Source organism: Pelobates fuscus, chromosome 10 (genome assembly GCF_036172605.1).
Source record: "Pelobates fuscus isolate aPelFus1 chromosome 10, aPelFus1.pri, whole genome shotgun sequence".
In the NCBI taxonomy this organism is placed as follows: domain Eukaryota; kingdom Metazoa; phylum Chordata; class Amphibia; order Anura; family Pelobatidae; genus Pelobates; species Pelobates fuscus.
The window spans coordinates 17,370,446-17,392,196 of record NC_086326.1 but is presented as its reverse complement, the minus strand read 5'-3'; the positions used below and the strand labels follow the sequence as shown (position 1 = coordinate 17,392,196).

The window sequence follows — 21,751 nt, the reverse complement described above, 5'->3', positions numbered from 1 at the left end:
CATGGGAAAATTGCCCTGATATGTAAACCAATACAATTCAAAGAGTGTGTACTTTCTTTCCCCTCCTCCAAGGCTGTTAATTCTTGAATCTTTAAGAGTTTTGACATAGCCTTCTTTTTTTCTGATGACATCAGTAAAAACATAATTCAAAGATTTTTTTTTGGCATCATAGGCATAATCTTGCACTTCTTAAAGTGGTAGTCAATTGTTGTTGTTTTTCCCCGTAAAGATCTTAATGAATAACTCAGAAGCTACACTAGCAGTTCCAACAAAGCCAACAGACAGGACAGGAGCAAGCACTATTTGGGACTATTAGGGACTACATCCCCCATACATCTTACAGCCATAATGCCGACATAACATTAGGGGAGATATAGTCTACTCTAGAACATCTGCAGTGCCAACGGTTTCCTACTCCTGAAATTGGAAGTGTTAAACGTTAAAGCATTGAATTGGCAGAGATCCTCGATGCTGATGTGAGCGAAAGAGGAGGATTGTGGGCGAGGCCAGCACCTGCAGACCCGTGGAGAGCAGGAAATAAGGTTAGTTTTAAACCCTTTCTAAGGGTGCAAGCCACCTAAGTGGTGGTTTTAAGCTGACCCTACGGTGTTTTTTTAAACTTTGGACTGCTTGAAATTATAATGAAATGAAACGTATATTTAAGAACCATTAAAACACTTTAAAAGGACACACTCAGGCAACTTCATCTCATTGAAGTGGTCAGGGTGCAGAGTCCCTGTCTCACTTAGTCCTGCAATGTATATCATCACAGTTTGAGAAACTTCAATGATTACATTGCAGGACTAATACTGGTTCTAGTAGCTGTCAGACTTGTGGCATGTGCACATTAGCAGATCTCTCTATGGATGATCTTGTGGGACCCTTCGTAGATCTCAATGCTGTACTGAACAACTCGGACGATTCCCGCAAAGGACAGATTCAGGTAAATAAATCTCACCAATTGCCTGCCCCCCAAGCAAATTATGCCAAGACCCCAGGTGGTGAAAGACCCATTTTAAGACAGTGAGTGGTACTATACACGGTGCAAAGTTTTTCGCACAGGGACACTCCAGGCACCCAGACCACTTCTGCCCATTGGAGTGGTCTGGGTGCCAACTCCCACTACTCCTAACCCTGCAATGTAATTATTGCAGTTTTTTATAAACTGCAATAATTACATTGCAGGATTAACTCCTCCTCTAGTGGCTGTCTACTACATTTTTCAATGCTTTCTTTTAGGGAGCATTGCCGCGCATGCGCATTAGGTCTCCTCGGCCGGTGGGCGGGATCAGTCTCGCCCACCGGCCGACGGAATCTGTAGTAGTGGCGCAGAGGAGGAGACAGCAACGAGGGACATCGTCGCTGCCTCAGGTAAGTAACTGAAGGGGTTTTCACCCCTTCAGTAACCGGGGATTTGGGGAGTAGTGGGGAGAGGGAACCTCCAAGTGCCAGGAAAACAGATTGTTTTCCTGACACTGGAGTTTCCCTTTAACTATTTATAGCTTGAATTTATTCTGAAAAACCTCTGGCCAGATCTAAAAGGAAGTGGGAGCTCGATAACACACAATCTTACAGTTGCCATGGTAAAAAGTTCTTGGGGATTGAGACATCATTTAAAATGTACACAAGTGTATGTACTTTATTTTAATGCTTGCACATAAAAGTTAATTCTGCTCAACTTGATAATTCAGAGTTAACATTTATCAGTCAATTTTGTCCAATCAGCTATGGACCCATCTTCATTAGGAGCCCCTGTTTTAAATAGTTTGATAATAAACAAGGGGATGACACAGTTTTGGGTTAGAGTAACTCTTACTGGACAAGTTCTACCCTCAGTCCGATCATCCTCCACTTACGTCCCTCTACCTCACTGGAACGGGATGGAAGGTCATCGGCTAGGAGAGGGTGGGGACACACCACACATGTACAAAATTAACATTAGCCACCTGGAACTCTTTTTCCGTGCTGGCTAATGACGCCCCAATGCCACCACTGGAGACGGAGTTAGATCGGCAGCAGAGAAGCATTTCAAATTGACACTCACATACAGGCACCCTGACCTTTTCAAATCACTGAAGTGGCCATGGTGCTTGGCATAAGCCTTTAACATTCAGGATAAGATCATTTCAAGAAAAACAGTGCCATAAAAAAGGGTTTGACATATTTCTATAGAATCAGAAGTCACGAAACAAATGAAATAATTAGGAGCCAGATTACTCCCACACAACACATTATTTGGACTTATCTGCTATTTTACACAAAATAAAACCAAACTACTTAAATATATACTTTTAGAGAGTGTGTGTTTATTTTATATAAAATTTGATTTGAGAGTTTTAACCTGTTCAATCAAAGCAGTGCTTCTCATAGAGATCAGCAGAGAATGTGTAGGGCAGTGAGTAGCCTAGTATGGGGAAAGGATCAAACAAAGATAACCAGCCTTCACTTGTATGTGCACTTACAGTGGAGTAAAAGCGACTGAAAGGGCTGCATACAGTGCATGCTGACAAACAAAAAATTTATATAGCCAGAACAGATAAAATTCCATTATATTTTGAACATACTGTACCCTAACCACAAATACAGGCATATATTGGTTCTTGATCTCAAAGTAAGATGTAGAAATTTTAGCCACTATTATTCAGTGTCATTCTAAACAGAGTTTGTCATTGTAAAGCCCAAAACTAGCTAGCCACCACTCTCCAGAACAATGATGGGCATGTAACAGCTACGGTCTATGGAGGCAACTGTTGCGCTGTATATTTTGACAGTTTATATAAACTGTCAGTGGTCACAGCAGTGAGAGGTCGATCAATGTAAATCCCTGTAAGGCTACATTATTTTACACAACTGTAACATACCGTATATACTCGAGTAGAAGCCGAGGCCCCTAATTTTACCCCAAAAAACTGGGAGAACTTATTGACTCGAGTATAAGACTAGGGTGGGAAATGCAGCAGCTACTGGTAAATTTCTAAATAAAATTAGATCCTAAAAAAATGATATTAATTGAATATTTATTTACAGTGTGTGTATATAATGAATGCAGTGTGTGTGTATGAGTGCAGTGTGTGTATGAATGCAGTGTGTGTGTGATGCAGAGTGTGATGCAGAGCCTTGGTGGGGGTGGGCATTTGTATTATTATTTTAATATGAATTTCTTTTTGTTTTATTAGTAATATTTTTTTTATTATTTTTTTTTATTATTATTTTATTATTTAATTTGATTTTCATCCCTGGTGGTCCAGTGGATGGGCTGTGTAGGAGGGGGCTGCAGAGAGCGTTTACTTACCTCTCCTGCAGCTCCGGTCAGCTCCCACCTCCTCTGCGCCGGTCCGTGCAGCTCCCTCTGCAAGTCCCAGTGTAAGCCACGGTAACCCCCGCGGCTCTCGCAAGACTTACACTGGAAGCTGACAGGGGAGCTGACCGGACCGGCGCGGAGGAGGAGGGAGCTGACAGAGGCTGCAGGAGAGGTAACAGCTTCCTGACAGCCCCTTGTCTGTATTATGGCAATGTAAGTTGCCATAATACAGACATTGACTCGAGTACAAGTCGAGTTGGGGTTTTTCAGCACAAAAAAAACTCTAGTATATACAGTAGTAATATTTTTCACATTGACACTGGTTTTCAGGAATGGATGAAAAGACAAGTTACAGATTTAATGTCTGATAGTGACACTGTGTACATGATAGAACAGGACAAGGGTTGAAGGCTGAAAATTAGGGATGCACGAAATGAAAATTCTAGGCAGAAACCGAAAATTCGGGATGCCCTAGGCAGAAAATGACTTTTTTCCCCCAAATGATTTTAAAATACTTTTTTTCCCCATAATTTTATTAATATTAGACTTTTTAATTAATTTAATGAATCTAATATGAAAAACTTCCCTTCTCTTTTAGTGGTCCCCGATACCCCAGTGTTCCTTTTCCCTTCCCTGTACCGTGCCCCCCACCCCCACCCCCCACTGTCCCAGTGTTCTTTCCTCCCCCTCTCCACTGTCCCAGGGTTCTTTCCTCCCCCTCTCCACTGTCACAGGGTTCTTTCCTCCCCCTCTCCACTGTCACAGTGTTCTTTCCTCCCCCTCTCCACTGTCACAGTGTTCTTTCCTCCCCCTCTCCACTGTCACAGTGTTCTTTCCTCCCCCTCTCCACTGTCACAGTGTTCTTTCCTCCCCCTCTCCACTGTCACAGTGTTCTTTCCTCCCCCTCTCCACTGTCACAGTGTTCTTTCCCCCTCTTCCCTGTCCACTTACCTTTCTCCAGCACCAGGCTCCCTCTGTGCTGGGGAACTCTCCACCCCCTGCTAACGGCAGACCCGAATGCGCATGCGCGGCAAGAGCCACACACGCTTTCAAACAGCCCATATGAAAGCGTTACTCAATGCTTTTCTATGGACGTCCAGCGTCTTCTCACTGTGATTTTCACAGTGAGAATCGCGGAAGAGCCTATAATGGCTGTCAGTGAGAAAGCCACTAGAGGCTGGATTAACCCTCAGTGAAACATAGCAGTTTCTCTGAAACTGCTATGTTTTCAGCTGCAGGGTTAAAACTAGACGGACCTGGCACCCAGACCACTTCATTGAGCTGAAGTGGTCTGGGTGCCTATAGTGGTCCTTTAACTAATGCTTAATTTGATAGCTATTAATTACAGGGTGCATTAAAATTGGCATTAAAAAAAACACAAACTGATTTTCCATTACATAATATTCAAGATAATTAAATGGCCATTAAAGTAACCCAGGCCACTTCATCTCAATGAAGTGACATGGATGAAATGGCCCTGTCCTTTAACCCTGAAATTCAAGATATTAAGTTTTTATTTTTTCGCTTACAGAAAAGGTTATGTAAAAAAAAAAAAAGCGCTGGAATATGGGGAGTTAAACTTTACTTTTGTTTAGATTTACTGTACTGTTTACTGTTAGTTACTAGTATGTTCAATTAAAAAAAACAGTTACAGGAAACACAGATCCTAGAAACCTATATTTATGGTTCCACATTTTTTGGGACCACGCCACACTTCAATGAGAAGCACATTTTCCTTTTTCACTTACATCAGTAGCTTAGAGATGATACAGTAGCATACATAATTCTATCCAAATAAAGGTTTAATTACCAGACTAGGATCCCACAGAGCACACCATAGCCACTGCAAGTTATGTGGGAATGTTCTTTTAACTCCGGTCTTATGAAAATAAAATCACAAGAGAGGGCCCATATATAAAATGACAGTGGAATAAAAATGAAACGTACTTACAGTGTTCAGAGCAGCCACACCGCTTGGTTCATAGAGCAGTGTGGCTGCTCTGAACACTGTAAAAGTAAGTTTAATTTTTATTCCACTGTCATTTTATATATGGAAAACACTATGGGCCCTCTCTTGTGATTTTATTTTCATAAGACCGGCACTGCAAGCATCATTAGAGGAATATCCTACACGTGGGGAGTTAAAATACCACTGTATGCTGTTTTACTCAGAGCTAGTCATAGCTCTTTAAATTGTAAGTTGCCACTCTTAGGACCTCAGTGTTGTCTGTTGTTGCAGTATTACCAAAGTTATTGCACCATTGGGTTTTTCCATCTTTTATATATTTTATATGCTGACGTCTGTCTGGGATGGTGTAAAGAATCTTGTGAAGACACCTCCAATTGTCCAGCAATATCCTACATGTGGGGAGTACTAAATACCACTGTATGCTGTTTTACCTAGAGCTGGGCTTAGCTCTTTAAATTGTAAGTTGGCACTTCTCCACGTCTGTGTTGTTCGTGATTCTTTCCGCATTACGGTTTTGCACTATTGGTCTCCCCTCTCTGCTTTTGTATTCCATATTCGACTACTGAGATCCCAAAGAAAGAACATAAGAACACTCACTCAAGGTCCACATTGTACCTATAAAGACTTTTTCATCTCCTTTTATTTTATTTAGCGCACCCTGTATTTGTTGTCTCTTGTTCTCTCCACGTTCGTGACAGTGTATATTCAATGCCAACGGTGATCATTTCAGTTAAGACTGAACCTGTCATGGCAGATTCACTTTAAAGATGGAGGCTGAAAAGGTTGCTTCCAATGACTGTAACTCTTACTATTTGTAAACAACGGGACATGCATATCCCACCGCTGCCCTACAAAATACTATCTCTACACATTATTAAAAATATACTAGCTAAACCTTAACTCCCTACAACCAATATAAAAACATTGAGTCATATACAAGCGTATTACAGTTGTGGGTTTTTACAATGTCTCCAGAACTCCTTAATGGCAAATGTTTCCACCCAAAACACAAAATATACACAAAAACACTGGCTTCCAAATTAGCTAGAGTAATAACTTACAGAAAGAAAAAAGAAAGTCCATTATATAGCCTTCGAAATCCTATCCAGAGTGTTGCATAGCAACAAGAATATGAGGTGCTTTACTTGACATTAAAAATTGCAAATAATTATATTTAATGTATAAGAACATTGCACAATAGTTTAGTGTGACAAGTTATGTACCAACATATACATGGTTAAGCAGAAAGTCAGACTATATTACATTTCCTACACAACAATACGTAAATTGATTACATACTTTGTGAAGAATGCTCATTAATGGGACACTATAGGCACCCAGACCACACCAGCTCATTTACACTGGGTTCAGTGTCCCTAATGCATTCAGTGCTGCATTCTTTTCATTGCAGTACTAAGTCTGCCTCAAGTGGGGAGCACTTTAGTATCACTTTAATTTCTCCCCCCAAAATGTAAATCTGTCGGTTTCAACTGTGTTTGTAGAGAGTAAGATGTTAAAAGGACAATAGTCACCCTGAATACTTCATCTCAATTAAATGGTTTGGGTGCAGTGGCCCTGTCCTTTTAACCCTACATTGTAAAGCACTAATGATCGATGTCGCTGGAGATGGAGAGGTGAGCAGCACCAAGGTAGCCTCAGTGCAGGAAAAAGATAAGTAAAACTTAGATTTTATGCATTTTTATGGCACTAGGAACAGGGTTATATTATAGTGTTAGGAATTCACTGTATTCCTAATGTAATAGTGTTCCTTTAATAGGTCTATAGCAGGACTGACTTTATGTTAGAATTCAACAGAAGGTTACAAAATAATTATTTCATTAAATACTCAAAGCTTCTTTAATTGGCATCCTAAGTACAATAACCAGAACATCTAGTTGTTTTGGCACAGCAGTGAAAAGTCCAGAGCTTATGGGTAACTGACTGGGCCTGGATATGATCGGACAGAATAATGTGAATAGAGCAGTTGCAATGAGGTTTATAGAGATAAAGGAGACTAGGGTGCTGGGGAAGATTAAGGCATTGTAAGATTGTGCTGAGGGGATATAGTGGATTACGGTACCGGGGGTGATGAGGGACTTGTGGTATTGGGGTGCCTGGGTGAAGAATGTGGCAATGTGAAACAACGTGGCTGTTGGAAAATGTACACAGTTCTCTCTCGTGCTCCGATACTCATTTTGTGTACATGGAAGAGAATGGGGACCTTAAAGGAACACTATAGTCACCTAAATTACTTTAGCTAAATAAAGCAGTTTTAGTGTATAGATCATTCCCCTGCAATTTCACTGCTCAATTCCCTGTCATGTAGGAGTTAAATCACTTTGTTTCTGTTTATGCAGCCCTAGCCACACCTCCCCTGGCTATGATTGACAGAGCCTGCATGGAAAAAAAAACTGGTTTCACTTTCAAACAGATGTAATTTACCTTAATAATTGTATCTCAATCTCTAAACTGAACTTTAATCACATACGGGAGGCTCTTGCAGGGTCTAGCAAGCTATTAACATAGCAGGGGATAAGAAAATCTTAATTAAACAGAACTTGAAATAAAGAAAGCCTAAATAGGGCTCTCTTTACAGGAAGTGTTTATAGAAGGCTGTGCAAGTCACATGCATGGAGGTGTGACTAGGGTTCATAAACAAAGGGATTTAACTCCTAAATGGCAGAGGATTGAGCAGTGAGGCTGCAGGGGCACCTTCTACACACCAAAACTGCTTAATTAAGCTAAAGTTGTTCAGGTGACTATAGTGTCCCTTTAACTCCTCATCCCATTTAGTAATCATCAGCATTTGGCAAGGAATCAGAGCAGGACATCTTCAAATAGACAGTATCACCGTGCTATGGCAAATATGACCCTGGCAAAGAGAACTGGGGGATAAGAATTACATCTGTGGTTATTCGCAATAAGCAGGCCATACGACAACTGGTACTTCTATAGAGTAGCTATGGTCATTTACTTTATCACTGAACAATCAGTGTTTTCAGTGCCACCCACTGCCCTTGGGTATTTGTGCATACCAGTACCTTCTGCAGGCCCCATAACCTTTATGTCATGGTGCAGTGAAGCTGTATGGGCATATTTAACGTCCCCCCACAGCTCTTGATCTGACCCCTGCTGCTGCTAATTACTACTAGCAACAGAGAACCATTACTTTGTTCTGATTGGTTCTAAGCTAACTTTCAGAACAGTATCTGTCTGACACTGAATACAGAACTGATGAGACCAGTAAAGAGTCTACAAACAAACACCCACACTGAAAAAGGTTTCCTTCTTCACATATAAATGAACAGTCTGCAGAAGAGCATAAAAAAAGACCTAAAAAGAAAGGGTTGGCATATTTTCTTTGCTTTTCTACAATCTCTTGGTACCATGCAAATTAGGGTGCATTCACTCACAGCATTCCTGTGCAGATTTTCACAGGGTGATGACACTGTCCTTCACACAAAGTGTTGAAGGAATTGTGTTTTATACTTACCAGCGCTGCACTAATGACAGTTCCTCATTTTACCCTAGCATTTGCAGAGGTAGGTGAATGACAAATTATTTGCAAGGATATTACAGTTCCGTGTTAAAAAGGATACTAAAGTCACCCAGACCACATCATCCTAATGATGCGATTTGGGTGCAATGATCTGGTCATTTTTTAAAATTCTTTATTTTTGCATTGACAATGGTCGCAGTATACATTGGCTTACGCAAAAGCCAAACAGTGGTACATATCGGTTTACATACAAGAACGGTTGCCGTGGTACAGCGTCATATCCCATATCTATGGCCTTGTATAAAGGGTGCACATCGCCAATGGTTTTCAGCTCAGTTAAACACATTTAACATAAACAATAATTAAAACTATGCAGCTTAGTATGTCTGTCTCCAAACACTAGGCCGGCCCCCGCCATGTTGTCTGTGTCATACTGATCCCACACCTTGTAGAAGGTTTTAGAGGAGTTGCGGTCCATTGAGGTCAGCCTATCCATTAGGCAATTGTCCATGATTTTGTGTAGGACATGCATTTTTGTGCTAGGGCTCTGCGGGCAGCTAGATAGATCATATTAAGTAAGATTTGTTCATGCCTGGGCAGGCAGTCTGTGGGTCTGGACAGGAGACATGCCCACAGGTTGAGTTTAACCAGTCCCTGCAAGATTTTGGAGCTCACGTCTACCACTCCTTCTCAGAACTCCCTGCCCTTGGGACAGTGCCACCACATGTGGATGTAACTTCCTCTGTCTCCACACTGGTGCCAGCATATGTCCGTTGGGCTGAGTTTCATGTAGTATTATTGTTTTACCTTTGTGGTATACCACCTGAAGATGTTTTAAAAGATTGTTCTTGCATAGTCACGCATACAGAGGATCGTGCGCTAGCCTCCCATATATCCTCCCATTCCACACCTTCCATTCCAGCACCTCTCCCAGGTCAGCCTCCAATAGGTCTGTATACCTCAGCCCTCTCTTGTCCACTCCGGTTGAGCTTATGTGGTGGTACATTGTAGACAGCACATCCTCTCAAAGAATGTCATGCGGGTAGTCTCTGCTGTCCTAATGTCTTTCTGTTGTGCAAAATCTCTAATTTGTATATATCGGAAGTAGTCTGTAGGGGCGCAAGTTCTTTCATGATCTGGTCATTTTAACCCTTCAATGTATAACATTGCAGTTTTGTAGAAACAGCAATGTTTATATTGGAGGGTTGAATACAACTCTAGTTGCAGTCTTTCTGACAGCCACTAGAGGCACTTCTACTTAGAAAACCAAGTCAAACTCCGTCATGCAAATAAATGCTGCTCATAGCAGTGTGTGCTTCCAGCTGACATTTTTGCACAGATTTAACATTAGGCATTCGTTAAATCATGGCAGACAAGCAAAGACCCCTTGCTCCATGATCACTTCTTAAAACAGATGCGGTCATGGAGGTTGAATTAAGCCTTTAAAACTTACTTGTTTCCCCTTGCCCATATTCATCTTTTGCCGATATGGAATTGTGGCCTGGGAGGCTAGCTGAATGGGATGGAAGTTAGTCCCCCATGCAAGGCTGTACCTTGACAGGTGCTCAGCGATGTCAGAGATCTGTGACATCAAATATGCTACAGATAGGAAGAAGAAACATTTAACATTTTGTTTTCATGAATTCAAGTCTTTAAATAGCCTTTTGATTTTTAGAAAACAGTCGCTGTTAATCATAAATCCAAGAACCGACAAGGGAATTGCATATTTTAGGACAAAATACTTGATCTGGAAAAATAGCCGAGTTGAAGCTTTTTCCAATTCAGTTATTCTAGCCTAAAAGTACAATTTCTCTGACAATTCTACACAACTCCATTACATTTTTTTAGTTTATACACCATATTTTCCTAAACTGGGAGAGGATAGATAGATAGATAGAGAGAGAGAGAGAGAGAGAGAGAGAAAACAAAACACACACACACACAAGCACAACAAAAATAAAAAGACAAAAGACAGGCAAGAAGTTATGTCACCAAAATTCCCCAAAGTGATGTACCAACAAAATAATAGGACTTGTATAAAAACAAAGTTAGCTTCATGATTTATTAGAGCATTAAAGTATGCATTAACTCAAATCAGGATAACCAATTATCCCAGACTTTAAAAGAAGGAACGGTGTTGATGGAAGTCAATTTATATATGTGCAAGCCATCCCATATTCCTAATTTCAATGTAAGAGGAGGAAATAATTTATTTCAACCAGCTGTTGACGGAAGTTCTGTGAGTGACTAAGGTTATTTGTAGTACCGTATAACTGAGGCCATAGTTAAGCTTATGCGGCAGCCCTTTAAATCACAATGACTATTTTTTAATTTGGAGGGATTCAGACATCTAAGAGAGGGTCGAACAGAGGTATCTCTAATGATTCTATGTACTGGGTAGTGCATGCTGCAGATCATTGAGTTATCAACAGGGACAGCACACAGATCTGCAGCACGAAATGAAGGTATCCCTCTCATGATGCAATCACACAATGAAGAGTGCTCAGAACACTCTATAATGTGTAAGCAGGGGGAACCTTCTGATGTGACATCAGTTGAGGAAATACCAGTGCACTGGAGTTAGTGTTGGCTTTTGATAGAGTTAGTCTAATAAATAGCGGTAAAGATTGACGCTGCTAAGTGCGGTGACTTCTAGTGTTATTTCATCAAATAACTTATAGGAAGTAAGCAAAACGGCCTATCAAAATTTGGAAGTGTGTGCTATTTGACTATACAAGCCCCACAAACACCTGACAAAAGGTATACATATGGGGTATTGTTGTATTCTGAGGCAGTAGTAGAATACAAATAAAATTACACAGAAGTGGGACACACGAGGTCTGTGAAAAAAAAAAAAAAAATATATATATATAAAAAATAACCTGAAAGGTTTGTGTTTTTTGTGTTTATTTTTGAATGTTAATGTTGCAATGCGTGTAGGGTATTAAGAGAAGCAATATAATAAAAAGGTTTTTAAAAAGTAAAGGGGGGAGCCTGAGAGCCATGCTAGAAGGACACATAGCACTGCTCCTGTTTTTGTGGCTTGTAAACCAAAACAGATACACTTAAAACAGCTTGCCCAACCAAGATTTTCTACTCCTTTGATCATGCCTTATGCACAAGCTTCAGGGGGAGAAACTGGATCCACGGGTTCGGAAGTAGCTGATGCTGGAGCAGATGCAACCAGGCAAATCGAACTCTGGAGCCAAGTGAATTTCCTGCTCCACATGACATACCTAGGCCACAAGTCAGCTGGAAGGTGTTGGATATGCCATAGCAGCGGCGTCAAGTGATACCTCGAATATGCAGCCAAATCAAAACTTACTTTGAGGAACTATCCAAAATCATGTGACACTCCCCTTGGAAAGATGGCAGTTACCTACTGAGGCTTCAGATCTTAGATCTTCTGTCTTATTTATCCAATAATCTGACCCATTATGTTGATTTTATGGCTGATCAAGTGGCTGTATATTTGTATGTTTGAGCTTGTTTAGTTCATTGTCTTTTTTATTATCTTCAAAATGTGTAGCTTACTCTATGCATAATATTTAGTCAGATATATCTATTTCTTATCTGGGATGTTCTCCTTCATAGCATAGCCTACGTGCTATCTTCTAATACCCTGCTAACGTCTGAACTTTTCTTCTAATACCCTGCTAACGTCTGAACTGTGAATGCATCACTGCACAAAAAAAAAAAAAATAGATTAGGCATATGCATGGGTGCACTAAGACAGAAAGCAAAAGCAGGTCTTGCAATGCCATGCTCTTTCGGAAGTAGAGGAGAAAAGAAGAAGCACCTTGAGGACCATGGGTAAGAGGTCAAAACATTATAAAACCCACTCCTGGCACCATAACCACTACAGCACATGTATCTCTATATTACTTGGTGTGTTGTTCCTTTAAAATTCATAGCACTTACATTGGGATCTCTCAGCAATATGTTTACCTCCTTTCAAACACTGGTTAGATATCAAATATGGATAATGAACATCATACACAGAGTTCAAACACCTTAAGATGTGCCATTCCTTCAAAGGTACACACTGGGAACCAAACATCATGCATCGTACAAGTATTTGGAAAAAAAAAAAAAATCTCAATCCTTGGCAATACACTGTCATAAATTACATTTTTCACTTTCAATTTTGTATAATTTCTGAAGAAAAACAAAAGCTAAAAAGATTTTTTTTTTTTTTTTTAATTCTGTATAAACTTTGTCACCTCCATTATAAAAGTCTTCCTTCATGCTGGTCACAGTTGCTGGTTAATTAAACAGTTCCCTTTCTGTTTCTTTATGAAGTCTTTTGTGTATACCCTTAAAAAGGTTTCTGTGAGCTGTATTTCACATCACAGTTTCTGAAGTTACCAGCTGACATTTGAAATACAATTTCCAGAAATCCTTGCTCTGCCAGGGATTTCTATGATGAAGTCAGCAAATTGCAAAGAATCGTAGAAAATGGTTACATCCTGAAACCATCTTTGTCTGCAGTACCAACATAAGCGGTCTTATGGTAAAGAACAAAGTTGAAAAAAACTTGACAAGAGACGGAGATTCTGCAGCTACGTTTTGTCAGCTCCTACAGTTGTGGTAATTAGGCTTGCTTTTGTGTATTGTAAAACTTACAGGGTTACTAAACTGAGAATCAGAGACAATTTTGAAATTTAAATAATTACCCAAAGCTTATTTGGTGGCTCATTTATTTTTTTAAGCCTTTCCTAAACACTAAAACAAAAGGCAAAAAATAAGTTAAAACTTACCTAAAACCCAGTGTCAGGCAAAGTTCGGTGTACGGCCTTCCACTCCCTGTTTGACGTCATGGCCAATCAAAGGCTTCTCAAAGATAAACCTTTGATTGGATTGCTTAACCAGCTCAAAGCCCATGCGCGCATTGAGCCATAGAGGAAAGAAATTCTTATTTTAAATTACATGTGGCAGTCTGGAACAGAGTTCCAGACTGCCAAATTTGTGCATGCTTGACACACACATGCTAATATCACAGCATGTGCAGCGGTTCAAGCAGAAATGCTGCACACACAGGTTCCCAAGACTATAACCACTTCAAATAGCAAAAGTGGTCATGGTGGTTGGACTAACACTTTAAAGGAACACTATAGCGTAAGGAATACAAATATGTTCCGTTCCACGTCGAATAACTGGTTAACCATTTATTTGCTTACCTTAATATAGCACCAGGCTCCCTCCGCGCTGGTGACCTCTCCTCCTCAAATCGACATCAGCTTCGGAGTAGAGCCGAATGCACATGTGCGGCCAAAGGCGAGCGCACATTCAAACCCACCCATAGGAAAGCATTACTCAATGCTTTCCTATGGGGATCTCATTTGACACTGGACTCCGTGAGGACGTCCAGCATCAAATAAGTGTGATTCACTCTGAGTAAATCGCGGAAGCGGCCTCTAGTGGCTGTCCTGTCAGGGAGACAGCCACTAGAGGATGGATTAACCCTGCAGTGTAAACATAGCAGTTTCTCTGAAACTGCTATGTTTTCAGTTGCAGGGTTAAACCTAGGGGGGACCTGGCACCCAGATCACTTCACTGAGCTGAAGTGGTCTGGGTGTCTATAGTGGTCCTTTAACCCCTTAAGGACACATGACATGTGTGACATGTCATCATTCCCTTTTATTCAAGAAGTTTGGTCCTTAAGGGGTTAAGGTCAGAGAAACTAAAGTATAGCGGACAGTCGCAAAAAGCAAACTCCAGTTAGGTTATTGTGACCTTCAATTGGAAATTCCCCTTGAATTCTCAATTAAGTGAATAACGGTCTATAAAGGCTGCCAAAGGAATCATCCATAGACATCAATATTGTACTCTTGCACATGTGCAATAGTACAGCACTGACATCAGCACAAGGAGGTGAAAAAATATGGTGGGGTCCACCTCCAGGTAAGTATATCTACCTTCTAATGTACCACCAGGCCTCAAAGCCAAAGTAGGGATATCACCGTGGGGGCTTTTGCAAAAGAGTGAAATTAAAGGAATCTGTCATTTGTGAGTTGTTAAAGGTTTAAGCTTCATAACCACTACATGCTCCTGTTATGGTGATGGTACTATGAAGGTACTGAGACTGACCCCAAGACCTTGAACTAACCATTTCAGCAACTGAAGCACAGCCACAAGATCCCCATTACTGATGCAAAAGGTCCACTTCTGCATTTGTAAAATCAATATCATCCATATTTGGACAAAGTTGGAGATGATTTCTGATATTTTGGTGCTTAGAACGTTATGACAAAATAGGTACAATCTGGTTTAAAAGTAACATAGTTGCTTTTTTTTTTTTTGCTTTTTTGTTTCCTTCAAAGTAAACCAGATGTGCCACTTTCACGATAGTGCATGAGGGTAGTAGGAATGTTATTCTTGGTTCATGACCATCACTGTGCAGGCCTGTAAAAGGCATTCTAATACTTCATGCTTGCTGCTTAACCCCTTAAGGACACATGACATGTGTGACATGTCATGATTCCCTTTTATTCCAGAAGTTTGGTCCTTAAGGGGTTAATAGTAATTGAGTAACTATTATTAAAATTGGGAAATGCAATGCAATATGATACAAATTTGTGTGGCAGAAGACATGTTTAACTTACAGTCTAAAGTAAATTAGAGAACCAATTCAGAAAGCACTCACCCGCAGGAATATGTAAAACATGCTTAAAGGGACACTCCAGGCACCCAGACCACTTCTGCCCATTGGAGTGGTCTGGGTGCCAACACCCACTACTCCTAACCCTGCAAGTGTAATTTTTGCAGTTTATTATAAACTGCAATAATTACCTTGCAGGGTTAACTCCACCTCTAGTGGCTGTCTACCAGACAGCCACTAGAGGTCACTTCCTGATTTGTATCAAGGATTTTCCTTGATAGAGCATCGCTGGATGTCCTCACGCTATGTGAGGACCTCCAGCGTCGCTCATTTCCCCATAGGAAAGCATTGAAAATCTTTTTCAATGCTTTCCTATGGGGAGCGCTAATGCGCGGCATTGCTGCGCATGCGCATTAGGTCTCCTCGGCCGGTGGGCGGGATCAGTCTCGCCCATCGGCCGATGGAATCACTGGGAGGAGCGGCGAGGGGGAGGAAACAGCGACGAGGGACATTGCCACTGCCTCGGGTAAGTGACTGACGGGGTTTTCACCCCTTCAGTAACTGGGGATTGGTGGGTGGGAGGGAGAGGGAACCTCCAGTGCCAGGAAAACGGATTGTTTTCCTGGCACTGGAGATTCCCTTTAAAGGGACACTATAGTCACCAGAACAACTACAGCTTATTGAATTTGTTCTGGCGAGTAGAATCATTACCTTTAGGCTTTTTGCTGTAAACATTGTCTTTTCAGAGAAAATGCAGTGTTTACATTACAGCCGGGGGATACCTTCACTGGCCACTCCTCAGATGGCTGTTAGAGATCCTTCCTGGGTCATGGCTGCCTAAAATGCATCCACACATTCAGTGTCTCCTCCCTCTGCATGCAGACACTGAACTTACCTCATAGAGATTAATTGATTCAATTAATCTCTATAAGGAAATGCTGATTGGTCAGGGCTGTGTTTGAATCATGCTGACTCTGCCCCTGATCTGCCTCTTTGTCAGTCTCCTCCAATCCTATGGAAAAGCACTATGATTGGATCAGGCTACCACTTCTGATCATGTCAGCAGACAGCTTGTTTTCTGAGTCTAACAGTTACAGCTTCAGTCTTGAATACAGTAAGATGTTGCTATATTTATGGAGGCATGAGGGGCCCAGGGGGGCTAGATTGTGGTGTTAACACTACAGGGTTAGGAATACATGTTTGTGTTCCTGACCCTATAGTGATCCTTTAAAGCTTGTCAATTTAAAATGTATTGCACAGCTTTTAACAGCTGCACAAAACTCAAAAAGGTAAAAATATCTAATTCATGACTTTCATTCGGTACCACTTAAGGAATAAAACCACCAATATAACTCCCCTAAAGTTACAAGTGAACATTTTAGCATTCTATTGTTTTGCTGCATCCTAATATGGCTACTCTACCATCAACACAATTTAGTTAATCTTGATATCTGTCAAAATGTGCTTGCTTATGTCCGCCCTCGTATGTACAAGAATGTGAATTAACCACTATGGCCAATTAACAAAACAAACAAAAACGTGAATATTAGTCTCATAAGGATAAAATGTCAAAGCTGAAAAATTTGATATATTGTCAAGAATGTAATAACTGAGAAAATTTAAACAAACCCTGAAATTGCAAATACAGATACAAAGTTAACAGATTTTAGCAATCTTAACATACCAAGTTCCTGAAAGATACGTTGTAACATATCCACAAAACAGACAGGTGTTTAAGTCTGACAAAACAACACAAGCATTCAAGACAAAAAAAAAAAAAAAAGCCATCACCTCGAAAGTCTAACGGGGACCTATTTCCCACAAACATTGATGTAAACAGACATATGAACTCATTTGACCAGTAGAGGTACATTTAGTATTAGCTAGAATCCCATTTTTGTTTTAATTTTCCCCAAATATGGAGGAAGAAGAGGATTTTAGATAATTAGTAAGCACGTGACAAGTAACACTGCTGTAACTGGCATATGATTCTGATAGAATCTTAAAATATTTTAGATTACAAATCTGTGAAAAAGACTACAAAGATTTAAATATACTGAACCCTGACTTCGCTCTGCACTAAATGCAAACATAACCACCTCAGGAATAATATTTTTTTCAGAGTAACAGCACATTCGAATTAGGGAAACTGTACAAACAAGTTCACAATGTGTAATGTGAGGAGGTCTTAAAATGGCCAAGTCCATAGGATTTGCTTTGTTGGGGGGAGGGGCAGAGCATTAATGTATACTGTGCTGCTGAAAGCTATTGCTAACAATACTTCAATGATCTGGAAAAAAAACATTGAAAAACACTGATCGGTGTAATATTCCTCACCGAATATGATTCCAATACAAAATTATAGTTTGGATTTATATAGCGAATGCAAAAAGACACGTTAACAGCTTTAATAAAACTAATGAAAGTAACTTATGGGAAAAAAATAAATGTTGCAACAAAATTACATCTACATCTCAAAATAAATGTCAGTGATAAGTATAACCTTAATTTCATCAATACTGACTTCCAGAGGTCTAATAAGCATGCTTTGCAATCCCTTCATTAGATAAAATGTATAATAAAAAAGGATTCAAAATATGTATGCAGGGCTCCCAAAAAAGGCTGACACTTATTGCACACAGAGCAATTATGTGGCACTCAAAGGTGACAAATTACATCTTGGTTTGCTCCCCTCCCAGTTTAAAAAAAAAAAGGGAAGGGAATGAGGGAGCAGCTTTCTGTGACAAAACATGCATGTGTTTTCTGCAGAGAACAAATTGGTGCTATTAAGCCCAAGTTCATAACTCAAGGAATATGCTTAAATTGCATCATAAAACCAATCAATTCTGAGTTTTGTGTCACGTTGTAAAGATAAAAAAAGGTTTGTGATTTTAAACTTTGAACCTTTTTGATAAAAACAAAAAGACAAATACCAAAATCATTAAGACAACACCTGATACATGAAAACAAAAAAAGTAAGAAATATTTTAGTCACGAACACCAACTTAGCAACCACAACGGGTAAAAAGACCTTAAACAAAATAGCATACCTTCATATCATTTTAACAGCCTTTTATAGCATGTAAACTTAAAATCACATTGTAATTTACGCGTAAATGCTATATTTATATAGAATAAAAAAAGAAACAAATCCCTCTTATCTGCAAATACAAAATCAACTTCTACTTTACATATAAACAAGCAAAAAAAAAGGAGAAACTAGTATTAGCTTCGGTGAGCAGAAACCAGGCCTGTAACTGTACTTTTTGGTATGTCAAAACACAAGTTTTTCAACGCAGTAAAATAATTCCTGAAGAGAATATAATTGCTGTTCTAGTTTGACAAAATGTAATTAGCAACAATAGAAGCATATACGTGTGACTTTCCAAGTCAAAATGCTTTATAGGCTCCAGCAATGTTATTATATCATTAAATATTCACATGCTGTACATGAACATGGTTGACCACTAACAAATTAAGCACCGCCCAAAAAACATGTCAAAATATATATATATTTTTAAAAGACCCTCATATTGTATATTTTAAAAACATTAAGTGTCAGATAAAACAGTAAAATATATTTCGTTTTAACCCACTCACATTACAGTTGATGCAGTTTGAGGGAGGGACAAAGACATCTTATAACATATTAAAATGACTGAAGAATGAAAAACAAAAGCACAATTTACATAATGGGTTTCTGTCAAAATGTCATGAGCAGGATTTAACCAAGAACTGGGTAAGAGTCAAAATGAGCTAATTACAAGCATTAGTTATGTTTATAATTCGTTATTACAAGATGTCAAAATATCAAGGAAGGAATAAATATTTCCACAAAAAGAAAAAGCCACTGCACCATGCCAGTACCACGAAAACAAATTAGCAAGGAGGGGCTGCAGTGAAAATATGCCATAAAAAAAAAAAATACACACAATATCAACTTTAAATTTATTTTTTTGTTTAAAGGATTAAAAAAAATCTAGTTCCAGGCTTTTAAACTTGCCGAACATAACGATTTGGAGCGGGCTGGGGAGGGAAACACATACTGTCAGAGTGGAGCTTTCGGTCGGCCCAAACCCTTCCCCCGCAACGTGCGGTGACCCGGGGGGGATCTCATGCCTTCTTGCTGTTGATCCTCGGATAAGTGGTCGGTAGTCACGGGATGAGTCCTACCAGGAAGAGCTGCAGAGCTAGGCGAGCTGAGCTAGGCCTCACACCCTCACGCCCCCCTCATCCCCTCCCTGCCCTCCATTCAAGGAACACAAAAAAAGTGTTTGCAGAAAAGGAGGGAGGGCTAAGTGAAAAGGAGCGCACAGCATCGAGTTTCTTTAATTAAACAAACATCTAAAACACACAGCACACCCCCAATCTGCATGTCAGCAAATGACAGCCAGCCAAAACCCAGAGGGAGAGGATAAAGATCCCGATCAGGAATTACCTAGAAACCCGATAACAATACACTGCCTTCCATGCCCGGCAGCCCGGGTAACCCCCCATCTCCTGCGATCTACCCAGAGACACCCCAAATTATCACCGAGACCGGCCCCAACAACATCACACGGGGGGACCGGCAGGGCACATCCCCAGATACCGCACACCTGGGGGGGGAGGGAGGGGGAGGTAACAGCCTGACTGGGGGGGGAGAGCGGGGGTGTAATTAAAGAGCCGAGCAGCACCGCGCGCCCCGGGGGAGGCAGTAAGAGAGCGCGTGCCGGGGAAAGGCAGGGGGCGTGTCAGTGCGCGTGCACGTAGGGCGTGCTGGAGGGGGAGTGTCAGCGCGCGACATCAGCGGGAGTTACTCTCACTCCGAGCTCGCTAAGCAACCCCACACCCCCTCCTCTCAGAGACACGCCCAGCAACAGCTGTGGGCGGGGCCCTTGCTGTGATTGGCCCGAGGGGCGGAGTTCCAAGCAACGCTGCGCGCGGCCCGAGTTCATAAAAACGGAAACAAGGGGGAGGGGGGGTTGCAGAGAGCCGGAATGTTTGGGGATTAGATTTTGATTAGTGTTATTAAGATAGAGCCCCCCCGCCATGTTTATTGTCCCTGTCACACGGTCAGTCAGGGCGCCGGGGGGAGAAGGCGGTTACCTCGAGCGCCCATAGAGCTCCATGTTCTTCGAGGAATTGAGGAGGGAGAGTTCCCGCGCAGCTCGGGCGCCGTCTCGCGAGCTCCTTCTGGCCGGGCGCGCGCCCTCTCCTCACAGCGGCCGTTGGACTCTGCGCGCGCCCTCTCCTCACAGCGGCCGTTGGACTCTGCGCGCGCCCTCAGTGTCTCTCTCTCTCTCCCAACGGCGGCCTCGCGCACCCCCCACCCACACTAGTTCAGGGCGAACCGCCGCCTCACTGCCCGACAGCGCGGGAGAGAGACCCCCTCACAGGGGCAGCAAAGTTACCACAGAAAGCCCGGGGAGAGCCGGCTCGGTCAGTCAGGGGGAGCAGAGAGAGACAGAAGCTTACCTACACAGTGAATGAGTTTGTAGCGCCACGAGTCCAGTTCCTGCCGAAAGCCGCGCCTCTCGATGGAGCATTGCTGGCTCTTACACAAACTCGCCATTTTCTGCTGGCCCCCTCGCGCGGGCGCGCACCATTCTCCTCGCTTCTCTCTCCAACCCCGTGCGTGAGGGCCGTGGGGAGGGCGGGGCTCTGACGTCACCGCGCACGGCCGGCTGTCAGGGGAGGTCACGCTCCCTTCACGTGTAGCGCTGGATGGAGTGGAACTGTCACTCTCCTCCCCCCTCTCGGCAGCGGGTAACCATGGTGACGGTATACTACTCCGAGGGAGGCTGCACCAGGCCTTACCATTACCATCACACCGGCCATTGTGCACACTAACCGGGTTATTCACTAAACTCCGCATCTCCATGGCGAGAGAGAATACTGCCGCTCAGCTAGAGTCACATTCTGCTATTTTACCCAAATGTTAGTTTGAATTTCAGTTTGTTAAAATGTAAATTATTGTGCATTCAAAGTGAATTTAAAACATTATTTTTATTTATTTATTTATTATTGCTATTTATAAAGCGCACACAGATTCCGCAGCGCTGTACAATTAGTTGAGAAACGTACAATATACACATACAAATACAAGGGGTAAGAGAGCCCTGCCCGTAAGCTGATATCTAGCCATTGGGGCTCTTTTATACAAAGTGCTTGGCTAGATGGCCCGTGAACTTACAATCTAAAGGAAACCATGGGGATTTGAGACAAGAGGTAGCAGGGGAAGTTCGGAGGTGATGGCTGAAAGAGTTAACAGAGAGAAGCTATTGGTAAGATGTTAGGGGAATGAAGAGGTAATTGGGTGAGAATCTCAAGCAGCTGGGGGAGCATGCTATATCTTTAAGGGGAGCCTGGGTGGGTGGGTGGGAAGTGGGGAGAAAAAAT

At 41.6% G+C, this 21,751-nt stretch overlaps 1 protein-coding gene across 4 annotated transcripts in view; it reads right to left on the bottom strand.

The window, feature by feature from the left end:
• Nucleotides 1–21,048, bottom strand: part of LCOR (ligand dependent nuclear receptor corepressor) — a 57,788-nt gene extending 36,740 nt beyond the window's left edge. Inside the window, exon 1 of one of the 4 annotated variants that reach the window (XM_063434283.1) lies at nucleotides 20,828–21,048. In XM_063434283.1, coding sequence (XP_063290353.1) covers nucleotides 20,828–20,924 — 97 coding nt within the window. In that variant the 5' untranslated portion in view covers nucleotides 20,925–21,048. Of the gene's footprint in view, nucleotides 1–10,222; nucleotides 10,296–19,416; nucleotides 19,430–20,827 lie in introns of those variants that run through there. The other 3 variants (XM_063434280.1, XM_063434282.1, XM_063434281.1) reach the window with 3 other exon arrangements.
• Nucleotides 21,049–21,751: the final 703 nt, after the last annotated feature.